Genomic DNA, 14,130 nt, shown 5'->3' on the forward strand with positions numbered 1-14,130 from the left:
AACGTTGTCGGTCACAGTATTGGCTGAAATGCTCGACTGGGCTCCGTGTTGTGGAGGTGGCTGCGGATAAGTAAACGTAACGTTACCACGGCATGAAGCCAGCTCCATAAATGTGCGCTGAGCACGTAGTTGGGACTACACATTTACAAAGCTCATGTGTACTATCATGTTAGCTATATCTTACTAACGAAGACCGATGAGTCAATACGTGTGTTCTGAATGATCGATCGTATATATACGAGACGAAAGCAATGCAGGCTGAAACCTCGACCACGTAACTGGGTGCGAGAACCATAAACTAAAGTATCGACTGACTATAAAGCTTGGATAGCTTTGGCTGGATGATCGGAGTCATGGGTCACTTATTTGCTGTGATAAGTCTTTACCGTTTGTAAAATGAACTATAATGCCATAGACACCATTTGTTGTTCTGAGAAACTGTGGAAAATCTTGGGGATTTGTCATCATCTCCACCCAGGTATACATGTATTTGTATTTAAGCAAAGCTGAGTTAAAAGTTTATTATTTAACATTTCCTAGGGATTTCAGTATTAAAGCTCTTCTAATTTGACATGGGTAAGCAAAGTTACATTGGTGTAATTAATTGGTACAGTTATACAGTTCGTGATGCCTTCAGTGGCTCAAGTGTGAAACCAGTTGTTAAAAGATATATTCCTCAGGGACAGGGTACCATGTTAAAAAAAATCATCACAGTCAAATATTACCTTTTTTTTTTTTTTTTGACCATTCAAAAACCAGCTGCACTGTAGTTACTACTCACTTATCATAATCCTACAGTGGTCAGTTAGTTTACTCTGAAACATGCTGTAACTGATGTAAAATGAGGACAACATTCAACCTGGTTGCTTCAACCAGACTGACTTCTTCAAAAATATCTGCAGGAAACATTGCCCTTTGTCTTCAGAACTGATCTTGATCCTGAAAGCAAAAGCAAACAGAGTGGGGAAAACTCACCAACAGCTGCCTTTTCTGATTAGATAGGTTTTAGATTTCAGGAATTCCCTCAGTTTTAGCCATGTCTGTTAAAACATGTCTATGAATGACACATCGCTCCAGCTAGACATAACTTACTTAATCAATAGTCATCTTTTAGTCATTTTCAAATGCAGGAAGCACCGACTGTTGGTCACTGGCTTCTGTGCCGTTGGTACATTTTTGATCATAGGTTTAATCAGAGTGTATATAGCCTAATCTGATCATCTGTCTGATGGTGGTGTTTGCTGTCACTATGTGAATGTTACAGTTAGATAACCCTGAAAATAATAATATTGACCTTGAGGCTATGTGATGTGTTTCATTTGAGGTTTTCTGTGTAGGTTTCCATCTGCTCAGATTATTTGTTTGCCTACTTTATTTACCTTTGTTTATGCTGCTTAGCTTTTGACTCAAGCACTCCCAGGCTGTATACATAAAAGCCTGCTTGTGCATTGTACTACCTGCCACAGCCGTTTATCGCACCACCTGGTTAATGGTAAATTGTTCCAGAAGGAAGATATGTTTGCACATAAACACAGACCCAGGGCCCCTGTGTTTACAGTAGTCATGGCAGCACTGGGTTATTCAACAAATAGACCTAGGATGTTCCTCTCTCAGTAGTAGACGAGCATGTTTGTCTTGGTGGGTAGAGCTGTAGCAGTGTAGTTCTTAATGTTAAACTGCGTTTTTCAAGTGGTGAAATTGACTGCATTGTTAGATCATTTTAGAGCATGTCATAAGCTCGGAGAATGGACTTTGTGAAGTGATCATTCTGTCAGGAGCCTTCGGAAAGTGGAGTCCTGGTTGTCTGCTTTCAGTATTTCATCATACTGTTCTGCTTTAATCAGTTTGTATTTACACTCACTTCCTTTCTTAGGTCAGTGAAGTCCAGATGCATGAGTCTGGGTCAGAACCAACAAGCCACACCATTCCAGCAAGTCATACAGAGAACGGGAGTCATACTGAGAATGAGAGTCGACTGAGCAGCAGCCAGACTCCTCCTCCAGAGGCACCAAGGGTCAGTCTTTGCCAGCTGCAGCTGTTCAGCACATCTGCATTGGTTTTTAAAAGCATGTTGTTTTTTAACAAACAGTAATATGTGTAATGCTAAATCTTTGCACAAATTACAAAAGAAAAAAATAAGATAATGAAGCGCATGAGCAGTTTATATTGACGTTGGGCAATGTATCTGTGAATTTTTAACCTAATCTGCACCTATTTTAAGCATTCATTAGTTTCTTCACTCATTTCCAACCATAAATTTCAACCATGTCCTGTTTGCAGTTTTTCAAAAGTGAACGTTTGCTTCAGTGAGAGCAGTGTAAATATCTTTGCACTTTGGACTGAGCAGACAAAATGGCCATTAGAACGTGTCACCTTGGCCTAAAGAACTTCTAATGGGCATTTCTTTTAATTCAATGACATTTGAAGCAGCAGGTTAATCCTCTTTAAGAGTTTTGGCTTTTTTCAACATAGAGGGATCTCCTACATCATCATAGCACATTAATACTATCATTAGAGACAGTTAGGTCATGATTTCAATTTATGTTGGATTTGAAAAGTTAGACACAGGTGAGGTATTTAAAATGACCAGTTTTTGATTTGTGAGGATTAGCTGGTTTTTGTTGCTTCCTCTGACTGTAAATTAAATATCCTGGGGTTTTTGTGTGTTAGATAGAAAAGGCATTTTTAAAGCCGGTCAATTTTTTTAAATTCTTGCTTTAGAAAGAAACATTTTTAAAGACCAAAACAAAAAAACTGTCGGTTTGTCATATGTGAATTGTTTGAGCTTTAAAGCAAAATGATGTGTTCAGAAAAGATGGTGCAGTGGAGTATAGTATTCCCAAGTGTATTCCCACACCATACAGTTACACGCTGGTACATTGTTTATGTTTGTTGTCAATGCTACAAGTATGCGTTGCAGCTGATGAATTCACAGCTGTTCTGGTCTCCAGACACATGTACAGGTTTCCTGACAGTATTCATATTGAAGCAGGAATATACTAACATCAAACCCAGGGCAGAGGGCTCACTGCTATATGAGAATTTGAGGTGCATTGTTTTGTTTTTTAATGTGTAAAGGTATCCTTGAATCTTTTACTTTGTGTCTGTTTCTCCAAACTGCAGTGCTTTATATTTATGCTGAAGGGAGCACAGGGATGGGGGAGGTTGTACTGAGGTCTTTGAAGGGGAGGGGAGCTCCTGCTGGGCACAGGGGTTTGTGCTACATTGTTAGTTTTGTTTATGCTCCCATCGTTTAGGTTCGCAAGGCTGTGTTCGATTGACAGGCATTGTTGTTACTGCTCAGCCACAGTTGTTTTTCAGTGTCCAGACAGGCTTGTCAATGGAGACTGTCAGGTTTGTTTTACTCTTTCTCTCTTCGTTTTGTGAAATCAGAATTGCAGGATATTTTTAAGCAGTTTCGGACATTGTGCTTAAGTAAAATGTGCATGTGTCTGCAAATGAGAAATGGTGTTACGTTTCTGTCTGTGCAGAGTAATTGTCCTCATTTGAGTGTATGTGTGTCATATGAAGTGTGTGTGTTTGTACGAAAGCCCCCCTTTCTTGTACCACACCCAACAGGATATATACGTATGTATTAAAACTCATATAAGGGAAGGTATTTTGTTTGTTTTTCAGCAAGTTTTCACTGTTTCTGTTTGCTGTCAGTCATCTCAGAGTTCACAAGACCAGTCTTGCGGGAACAGCTCTTGTGTTTACACTCAGTTGCTCACTGGTATGACTTTCAACAATAACAACAACAGAAGATGTTTAGACTTGCAGGCTGCCATGGCAACAGGGATTAGGCAAAGGCTGTTGCTGTGTTGATGGTGTCCACAGAAAAATAGACGGGCCAGCTGGCTGTGTCTGTGGGATAGACCTGTTTTCATTGCTTTGGTGGCCACCTCTACAGCATTGAATTTCATAAGAAAGGACAAACTAGGAGGCAGTCATCCGTTATTGTTAGCCCAAAGCCTGCGTGAAATTCACTGTCACTGTTTGTTTACCCGATTCCTTGGAGAGAAATGTTTGTTTGTGGTTCAAACCTTAATTAAAATCCGAATCTCAAGCTCTGTTTTCGTAAACAGGCTCTGTATGTTTTTTTTTTTATTCATTATTTATATCTCTGTGCAATTTTGATTACTCTCTTTATGTTTACTGTAAACATCCCTGGAGCTCTGAGGCTTAAAAGGGGGGATTTCTGTTGGCCAAGCAGAAGCTGCTGTTGTTGTTGTTGTTGTTGTTGTTGTTGTTGTTGTTGTTGTTGTTTGAATAAGGGTTCCATTTCCCCTAAGCCTCCCAGTCTTGTTGTTTTTGTTTGGTTCATTTTTAGTTGCAGTGGCAGTAGAGCAAAGTTCAGGTTGCCAGACTACACAGTGAAGTGAAAGTAATTAGCAGACCTATCTGTTATTTTGGGGAATTTGAGCCATGGGGTTAGCACAGATTTGTTCATTAGTTGATTGTGTTAGTTTAGTCATTTTTTTTAGACTATAATGTCACATGGCCCGTACTGCTTCCAGATTCTTAAATGTAAGAATTTTATGGTTCCTTTGTCACACAGCAAGTACTGTAAATATCTTTGGGTTTTGGGATGTTGGTCATTTTTCACTTTTTTTTCACTTTGTGTGTGTTGGGGGAAGGTAATTATATAGTGAAAATTGGGGGATTGAGTGGGGTAACATACTCACGTGCCTGATACAACTCGATTGGTGTAAATGTTTTTTACAAAAAAATGTAAGTAATGTATTGCTGCGTTTCCTGTTTTCAGTCTTTCTTGCTCTGAGTCTGTTTAGACACCAGTAAGCTACCTCCTTACCCCACTTGCTGTCAGGGTATTGTTTAACCTAGGCTGACATTATATATAATGTCATGTAAATAATATTTATGGTGCTGGATCCTGAAGGGTTTTTTTCTTTTACATTGGAACACTTGGACCGACAGTACAGTTCAGTGAGAGTAGTTTTTTGTCCTCTGTGTATGTGTATAAATTTTACAAACAACCTACTGTTCACTTGCAAAAATGTATTTAAACTTGTTTATTTCAGTTTCAGTCACACTTTATATTTAGTTATTTTGGATACAAGAGGCAGCATTACAACTAATGCTGTGTCTCTTCATCCAGAACATCTGTTTTGAAATCTTTGTCTTGTGTAATCTTGTTAAAAGACCTTTCAGACAGTTTGTTGAAAGTACAAATACACGACCAAGAAATCAGGTTACTCCATCAGAAATGATTATAGATACAGTTTACTTGTTTACATGTAAAGGCACTGGTTGTTTTGACTGGAATTCAGGCCAAATACATTAAACATAAAGTGACACGTATGCACATACATACACCCAGAACAGCCCACACATGTATTTAACTTTTTTTATTTTTCTCACATGGGGCATAGGGTTTGTTAAATTTCGCCTCATAAATGTTCTGCCACAGGTTTTGGAGTCCTTTTTGTGGTATAGCTTTTAACTCACTGTTCTGTTATGTGTGTGTGGTTTTTTTTTTTTTTTTTTTTTTGGTTTTTTTTGTTGATGCAGGTTCCAGCGTCATTGTTCATAATGACCCCACCAGCAGAGGCCCCACAGCAGCTGCAGCAGACACCTCAGCAGCAGATCCTCAGTCCGCAGCAGCTCCAGGCCCTGCTCCAGCAGCAGAAAGCACTCATGTTACACCAGGTAGTGTATGTTTGGAAAAGTTGTGTTTATCTTTGCCCTCAATGAATGTTGGTTTCATTTAGCTGATCTCATGTTTCGCCACCGTCTCTGCAGCAGCAAATCCAAGAGGTCTTCAAGACTCAGCAAGAGCAGCTAAATATGCAGTTGCTGCAGCAGAAGAATGCTGGCATCGTTAGCCAAGAGGTAACCTTGATTCATCCTTTACTCAGTCACCTCATTAATATTTGATCATTATAGCAATATTTATTATGCAACAAGGATAATCAATTCCTGAATTAGAGAGAAGTCTCATTCAGTTCAGTAGAACAAAGAGTAAAATGATGGTATATTTGACACTAAAATTACAGCAGAGCACACTTAGAATATTACTTTCAAAATGACTGTTATATGTGACAACAAGGAGTAACATGTTTTTGGATCTACACAGGAGAACAAGAGATAATAGAAAAAAAGCATTTGAGGGTGAAGCTGTAACAGTAAGAAACCTGGTTGACATAGGATGTGTTTGTGCAATGATTTCCAGTTAGTGTGGAGGCTGTTGCGTGCAACTTTCCCAGTGTGAGTGCATTTCAAGTTGAGATACGCATGCTTAGAAACTACCTGGTGCTCTGTTCCAGCACCCACACCTGCAGGCTTTGTGGACTTAGTTGCACATACAAGTGTGAAAGTGATTGTCAATTGTTTAGGAAAAAAACACACACACTGTAAAGTTAACCTGCACATCAGCTTATGCATATATTTGCATGACAGCATACGTCATCAGCCTTGGTTGTTTCTCACTGTGTTCTGAAACCCTCCATCCACAGTCTTAACATGTTCTTGCTGTTGCAATTAACAAAAAATCATAATACAAGTTGGAACTTGGCTGAGTGCACAAGACAGCAGTACCAAATGTACTCTGTGTGGTTTTTGTCCCTTTAGATAAATAAAAGCATTGGCTATCCCTTCCATCAGGCCTGTTGTGCACAAGCAAAATGGAAGAAATTTTGGCAGTGTTTCTGTCTACCATGTGGGACTAGCACAGAATGTTGTGACAAAAATAAAGAGCATCTGACTTAGGTCACGGGCTCAGACGGAGTGTTTGGGGTTTTATTACTACAGGATCCAGCACCCTCAGTACCTCAGCTTGTGCAAGGTTCTCACAGTTGAGAATTTAGTGCTTAGTGGTTCTAGGCATTCTCTGTTATCTGTATGTATTTATCTTTTGCAGCAGGTTTGTTCCTGAATCAAGCTGTTGACACAACCCAGAACTTGTGTTTTTGGTAGGGGAAATGGATAAAGAGTTTGCAGACTGATATCTGTTATTCTGTCACAGCTGACAGCCCAGCAGATTGCCATCCAGCAGCAGCTCCTTCAGGTGCAGCAGCAACATCTCCTCAATTTGCAGAGGCAAGGCCTGCTGTCTGTCCTTCCCACCAGCCCTAGTGCAGCGCCAGGTAACAGCTGTTTCTGCATTGTATAGGCATTTTGGCACTTAGGCGAAATACATTCAGGTATATTGGCTGGTGTTTACCAGCGTCCTGTTTCCGTATTTTTACACTGTAGATGTATGCTTGCAATTTCAGGCTGTGAGGATGGTAGCATCCTGTCTACTGTTGGAGATACCAGAGAGTCTTCCAGTCAACCATCTAAAACCAACAGTCATCACACTCTTCTGAAGAGGAAAGAAAGGTGCTTCAGAAGTATATTCATACAAAACATGCTAAAACATTTATTGGCCTTGATTTTAAAAATGTCAACAGTCCTGTCCACAGCTTGGTTGTAATATATCACGTTTTTGTCTTGCGTGAGCTGTTGCAACATGTTGACTGTGGGATGCTTCTTTAATGCTGAGCTTTTGTGTTTTATTGCAGTGGGTCACTGGATGAAAACACACAGAATAGCCATCCTTTGTATGGCAATGGCATGTGCAAGTGGCCTGGCTGTGAGACTGTCTTTGGAGACTTTCAGGCGTTTCTCAAGTAAGTGGTGAAACTTAAACATAACACTTAAGCTGCTGCGATGTTTATTCCAGTCCATCAGGATGTGCAGCAAAACACAGATGTATGTGCAGGTGAATTATGGCCAGTAGCTGAGCACATCACCTTTACAGTGAGAATTTAAAGTAGTAATTTGCTTGTATTTTACAGTAATCTATTTTCTCTTTTTACCAGATATCAAAATGATCATTTTCCTAGTTAAAATGAAATAATTCTTGAGGTTGATATTTAGTGCACCAGGGAATGTTTTATTTTCTATCACCTCCACACCAAAGGTTTTTCCTAAAATATGAAATGATTTTCACTTTTTTTGTCTGCAGACATTTGAACAGTGAACATACACTGGATGACAAGAGTACAGCACAGTGCCGTGTACAGATGCAAGTGGTTCAGCAGTTGGAATTGCAGGTATGTATTTGATTTATTTTCTTATAACTAAGTCTTTTATTTCTTGTTTCTTCAAATTGAATAGCAACAGAGACAACACATCTTTTAATTTACCTGGATCAGGATTAAAAAATAACTTCAGAATCACTTTGTAGAGCTGTGTGCCAAGTTCTTTTTTTAATACGGGAAAAGTTTTTTTTTTTTGACTCCCTGACAGTGAGTGGCTAAATGTTTGCAGTGGTGGTGTGTTTTCACACCAGCCCTGGAAACAGAAGTGATGTTTTCAGATAATTACACTTCTCAGGATGCCAGAAAAGAAGTAGTTCCCACATTGAATGTCATTTCGTCACTGAACTGAACCCGTGAATTCAACAACTTCTATTTCTGTCTTCTCATCTAGTTGAAGAAGGACAAAGAACGGCTGCAAGCTATGATGGCTCATCTGAAGTCCTCTGAACCCAAACCCGCAGCACAGCCTGTAACTACCTGTTGTGACTGTTTCCCTCAATTAAAATAAATATTGTTTTGCGTTAGGTGAAACTGGCATTTTCCTGACTTAACTGTTTTTTTTCCCCCCCAGGTAAATCTGGTGTCTAATGTGACCTTCTCTCAGGCAACATTGACCAAAGGCCCTCCTCCTATGAGCCTGTCTCAGAGTGCCACGGCACCATCCACACCCCTGACACCACTGTCTGAATCCCCTTCAGTCCTCACTCCCAATAGCATGTTCACTGGAACCCCTGTACGGAGGCGCTATAGTCGATCTGTGAGCCAAGGTAACAGTGAGATCATGAATTATAACTTCTTCAATAGACATTTTCTAGTGCTGGTTTGAGCTGAAACATGCTTCTGCAAAGATACACAGTATCTTTTTGTACAGTAGCACCATAGTTAAAAGAGTTCCTTTTTTTCCTTTACTGTCCTGTGATGACTGCTGGCTTCAGATTTATGTATGTGTGTGTGTGTTAAATATTGCTTGTTAATGTTTTTCCACAGATATAATTGATAATAAGGAGTTTTACTTGAGCACAGAAGTTAGACCTCCGTTTACATATGCCTCTCTCATAAGACAGGTACATTTAACAAAGCCACAAAAGTATTAAAATACTACAGCAAATATGAATTTACATTTCTGCCTGATGGTATTGGCCTTTTGAACAGGAATGACGCAGATCCTCAGACTCTCTTCATCTCTTTTAGGCAATATTTGAATCACCTCGAAATCAGCTGACGTTAAATGAAATCTACAACTGGTTCACAAGAAATTTTGCATATTTCAGGCGCAATGCAGCTACTTGGAAGGTACTGACTGTCACATTTTAAATCTCATTGGAAATTCATTCAATATATAAAGCAGGAAACTTGATTCTAAATGAACATTTAGATTTATTGTAACCAAATAAATGCTGGTTCATTACTTGAAATGTGTGTAGGTCCTAGTTTTGACTTCTTTCTGTAATTTGTCTCTAGAATGCTGTTAGACATAACCTCAGCCTCCATAAATGCTTTGTACGTTTGGAGAACGTAAAGGGAGCGGTGTGGACAGTCGATGAGATTGAGTTCCACAGAAGAAGGCCCCAGAAGACTGCTGGTAATGGGTATGTGTGCCTCAGACACGAAGCCAACTTTGTGTTTTATGATATACTTGAAGGTGGACAGTATTTGACCTTGTAGTCCCACCTCATAAGTACACCTAATATTTACTGTAAGCAAGTTTTTGAGTTTCAAAGGCTGGAGGTGTGCTATGAAGATAACAACATTTGGCATGTTTGTTTTGCTTGAAGGGGAATTCATTCACTCAACCTTTATTTATACCTGTTGGTCCAGTTACAGCAACTTGGTCTCTTTTGCACGGACGCCCTATGTACACATGCCAATAAAAGCACAGACTTTAAACAAAGAAAGTTAGAAAATAGCTACAGGATAAAAAAAAAAAAAAATCATCATCTGACCAACATTTAGTACAATTTTTATTTAGCAGTCTTGTAAAAGGGCCTCATGCATTTTACTCAGCTGTAACCATTGCAGGTACAGCACTAGTGGTCTGTTCTCCAGAATAAAACCAGCGAAGTGCCACATCTGTTGCTGTTTGTGTAAGCCTGCAGGCCAAACTAATACAGCGTTTGACCACTCCCCTTGATAAATCACTATCAGCAATTTATTGAAAAAGTCATGAGATGGCTTTATTATTTACTTTGTCATGTCTTGCATGTGAGTGTTTGTGGAGTGGGAACATTTGTGTTTGGCCCAACTGTTCAAACAATTTCTTGTTCTTATGTTTTAGTGCACCCAAGCACATTTTGTTCATAGGGTAGTACATTTAAAACATATGAGACATCATCATGTAGTTACATGTGTATAAAACATTTGCTGCATGTCTTGTGTTCTTCAGACGTTGATGCTACATCATGTCTGACTTGCTGTTGTATTTATGTGCTCACAGACCACTGCTGAAGAACTCTCAGAACCAGAGCTTAGCTGGGTCAGCCCCTCAGGTAAGAGATAATTGAGGTCTAGCTGTTAGTATTGCATTACAGATTTTGTTGCAGTGAGCAGACAGCAGTCACATGCCCCAATATTATGATATAAATGTTACAGCTATGCTTGTTTTGTGTAGTATTGTAAAAATGTGAATGTCATTATTTTATTTTATTTTTTTTCAGTGTGGCAGTTTAGACAGCAACAAGTCTCTCTACAACCCAGCTTCTATGGGCAGCATCCCACTGCACTCCCTGCCCCATGTTCTCCAAGAGCAGATGAATGGAGCCCTTGCTAATGGATCTGGATACCAAAGTGACAGCAGTGCAACACAGTCCCCTCCACAAGCTTTGTAAGTGTCAGCCCCAGACTTGTGTTCCCTTGTGGCCTCCTGTGTGTTTTCGACTCAGATATGATATAACGTACGTGATCACAGGTCCCAGTGACATGTATTTTCCTGCACTTTTATCAAACCAGCATTAAAGAGGAGCAGGAGGATGAGGAGATATGTGAGAATTATCCATATGAATCTCCAGAGAGCACGGATGAGCACGGCCACAGCCCAGAGATGAACCATGATGAAGACAACAGCAGCCCGGAGAGACCCAACCTTCATCTCGACCGTGTGCCTTCCCTCTGACTATGAGGTCCTCTATTGCGAGACTGCCTCACTCACAGCCTGTGTGACTTTGTATTCCAAAAACAGCAACTTCATCTACATAACCAAACACTCTGTCTTTGGGATGTTTTGTATTTATCAGCTCTCCTTATTTTTTGTTCTTAATCTCACTCTTAATTCTTTCTGTACAGTAAAATGAGATCACAAAACATATTTGTGAAACTGTCTATGATTTTTTTTTTTGTTTTTTTTGTTTATATATATGTACACAGAATGACCATGATGAGCAGAGAAGCCAAAGGAAATGGAATATTGTTAGTTAGCACTTCACAGTGAAAAGTTTCTCCCCTCTCTATAGTCACTTGATTCTATGGTGGGGCCACACTACCTGATTTTATTTTATTAGATCATATAAACATTTGTAGTTAAGAAAAATATTGCTTTAAAAATGAAAACATTCACTGCCAACATGATTGGATATATTTGTATTTAAAGTATAATCATGTGATCAAAAGAATACATACCTTTCTTTATAGTTGGTCTTTATCATCCGTTCCATGAACATTGTTAAATTTTGCTCTAATTGAGCTTGTAAAAGTAGCTACTATAGATTTACCATTATTGTAAACCATTGCATCTCTATGAATAATAAATTCCTCATGATAAATGTGAGTATGTGTCTTTGATCTTCTTCTGTTTAAGCATTTTTTCATTGTTTGACATGACAGAATTGTGGCTGGCTGCAGTGTTTTGGGTTGTTTTGTTTTTTTTTTAAATCTGATTAGAGCACCACTTCTCTCAGTCAACAGTAATTACTTTTTAATGGAAGATAATGGAATAAAGCAAATGGACTAGGTTGCCAACTTTCCACTGAGGTATTATGGGTATGTACACTGTAACATATTGTACACTGTCAACAGATGTGGTTTGCACAACCATTGTGGTGTTAAAATCACTGACACAATATAATCAACTTCAGTAGGATAGTTTCACGCATGTCTCATCTATCCTTATGAAATTCAGGGGTTTGATAAGTGGCTAACGTTGACTTTCTATTGGCGTACTGTCATAATTGAGTGGATCTTCTCTGTGGCTGTGCTTCCTCATTGGTGATTATTGATCTATGTAGAGTGCTCACAGTCTGGGTGTGTGCATGTTGTGAGGTACTTCAACTGAGGCTCAGAGAGGTTGCAGTTGCTACTGTTCACACTGTTGGATTTCTAACCAGTACCTACAGGTAATATTTTTTAAAAAATTACTGGACAGAATTAATTAAGGACTATATTGTAATTTCTTTTCTTTTTTCCCAAGCATCTTAGTCTCATTTAAAAGACAGCTGAGTTAACATTTCTTGCATGATTCTTATGGTTATCATATTGTTGCAGTAAAGCTTCATTGTCTGAGGTGAGTTAGTTGAGTATAATATATAACGCTGTTAGTCAAGCAGCGCTTTGCTGATATATTTCTTTACAATTCTGTTCTCTCCATTAAGATGACCGCTCCTTCAAAGCCTCCAGTGGATCATCAGGATTGTATTGAACTTGAGAAACTAGGTGACCATGTTTCTGATGGTAGGCTTTTCTGTCTTAACCATGTCTAATTAAAATACTTGTTGAGATGCATGCCAGGCGTTAGCAGGAGAGTTAGCAGTATTTTCACACACTATATATTTTCATCAGAACATATTCAACTCAGGAAACTAGATCCAAATAAAAGCTTGTTAATCAATACACTCTCCTTGCTGAGGTTTTATTGAGCAACCCCTCTCCATTATACACATCAAGTCTCACTTCTCTGACACGCTGCATGTTAATGGGGCTCTGAATAATTAAAACCGTCTCTTAGAAGCTTTGAGCGAGTAACTTGTCTAACAGAGACTGGATGAGCTCACACTGAATTTTCATAACCTAAATAATGTTTGTGCCTCCAAAATCCTTTCTCTGTTCCTTTGATAATTTCTTCATAGGAAACACCCTCAATGGTCCATCAGACTGTACATCTAGAAAGATGATGGGCAAATTGGTCAGTGGTGTGTGCCGACTGAGCACCATCTCAGAGCAAGAAGGAGAGAAGCTGGACACTGATGCCAGTTCCCATGATCCCCTGAGTGCCAGTGAATGGGGTGGATCCAGCTTCTCCATGTGTTCAAACAAGCTTAAGAACAGCAGCAGTCATTTTTCCTCTGATGATTCATACCAGCCTGGTACCGGAGGTATTGTTGAACTTCTCTGAGTTAGAATAACTGATGTAATTATATCTGAGCTGTAGTGTTAGTCATTAACATTATAGTTCTGTGGTTAGAGGTGTGCTGGATGACATTTTCAGAGGGTGTCATTTCATATTAAGCAATTTGCACCTTTATTTATGAAGCACTTTTTTTTCCTGTTCTACCTTGACAATGCTACCAGATGACTGTGCTGCACTTCTGCTTGCCTGCCTACATTGTCGATTCCATGAGTTAATGGTCCTGCTACCGGATACATGTGAGAGGGCAGTGAGCCGCTGTTTTCCCTCATACAGATACATCACTGCGTCCAGTGAGAGTGAGCAGCAGGGAAAGGACTGCTGCACTTACACACTGGAACTGGACTGTAACTTCTGCAGCTCCTGCCACGATGCTGGAGAACTCATAGAGCTGGCCATGGAGATATCAGAGATCTGCTATCGCTGAGAAATTCCTTCTCTGTCTTTAACCTCTGATCTGCAAACACAATGGGTTCTCTTCAAACAAGATAACATCATAGATTTAAAAAAAAAAAAACATGAATGCTCAACAAACACCACTGATGTCTCATCTTGTTTGAACTGTAATAAATTGCTTGTATTACCTGAGTTTTGTTGCATGGTGGCCTGATATGGAAAATAGTTGTAGCTTCAACCTAATTCAAGCAGGTAACTACTGCCACCCTCTGAAACAGTAGAGCTGGTTGTTTTTAAAAAAAGTCAATGTGTGTCATCCTTGTTTGTTACAGATGGTTACACTCACTTGCTCTACTG

The 14,130-nt window shown here is 39.4% G+C and overlaps 1 protein-coding gene across 3 annotated transcripts; it reads left to right on the forward strand.

Moving 5' to 3' along the window:
• The first annotated feature begins 1,565 nt into the window (after nt 1-1,565).
• LOC113146225 (forkhead box protein P1-B-like) lies at nt 1,566-11,634 on the forward strand. 3 transcript variants are annotated; one of them, XM_026333578.1, is made up of 16 exons: nt 1,566-1,638; nt 1,874-2,014; nt 5,533-5,670; nt 5,764-5,853; nt 6,986-7,106; nt 7,236-7,341; nt 7,524-7,631; nt 7,970-8,057; nt 8,437-8,514; nt 8,617-8,812; nt 9,033-9,109; nt 9,237-9,338; nt 9,507-9,634; nt 10,480-10,531; nt 10,700-10,866; nt 10,992-11,634. In XM_026333578.1, the coding sequence occupies exons 1-16, from the start codon at nt 1,627-1,629 to the stop codon at nt 11,152-11,154; spliced, it is 1,767 nt and encodes a 588-aa protein (XP_026189363.1). In that variant the 5' UTR covers nt 1,566-1,626; the 3' UTR covers nt 11,155-11,634. The 3 variants fall into 3 exon arrangements, with proteins under 3 accessions (XP_026189363.1, XP_026189364.1, XP_026189365.1); XM_026333579.1 differs by having other exon boundaries at nt 5,767-5,853; XM_026333580.1 differs by lacking the exons at nt 1,566-1,638; nt 1,874-2,014 and adding an exon at nt 3,226-3,354.
• The last annotated feature ends 2,496 nt before the right edge of the window (nt 11,635-14,130 follow it).

Source organism: Mastacembelus armatus, chromosome 7 (genome assembly GCF_900324485.2).
Source record: "Mastacembelus armatus chromosome 7, fMasArm1.2, whole genome shotgun sequence".
Classification (NCBI taxonomy): Eukaryota; Metazoa; Chordata; class Actinopteri; order Synbranchiformes; family Mastacembelidae; genus Mastacembelus; species Mastacembelus armatus.

Coding starts and splice junctions, on each gene's coding strand:
- LOC113146225 (XM_026333578.1), top strand. Junction 8,515..8,616: donor CCAAACCCGCAGCACAGCCT/GTAACTACCTGT, acceptor TTTCCCCCCCAG/GTAAATCTGGTGTCTAATGT. Junction 9,635..10,479: donor CAGAAGACTGCTGGTAATGG/GTATGTGTGCCT, acceptor ATGTGCTCACAG/ACCACTGCTGAAGAACTCTC.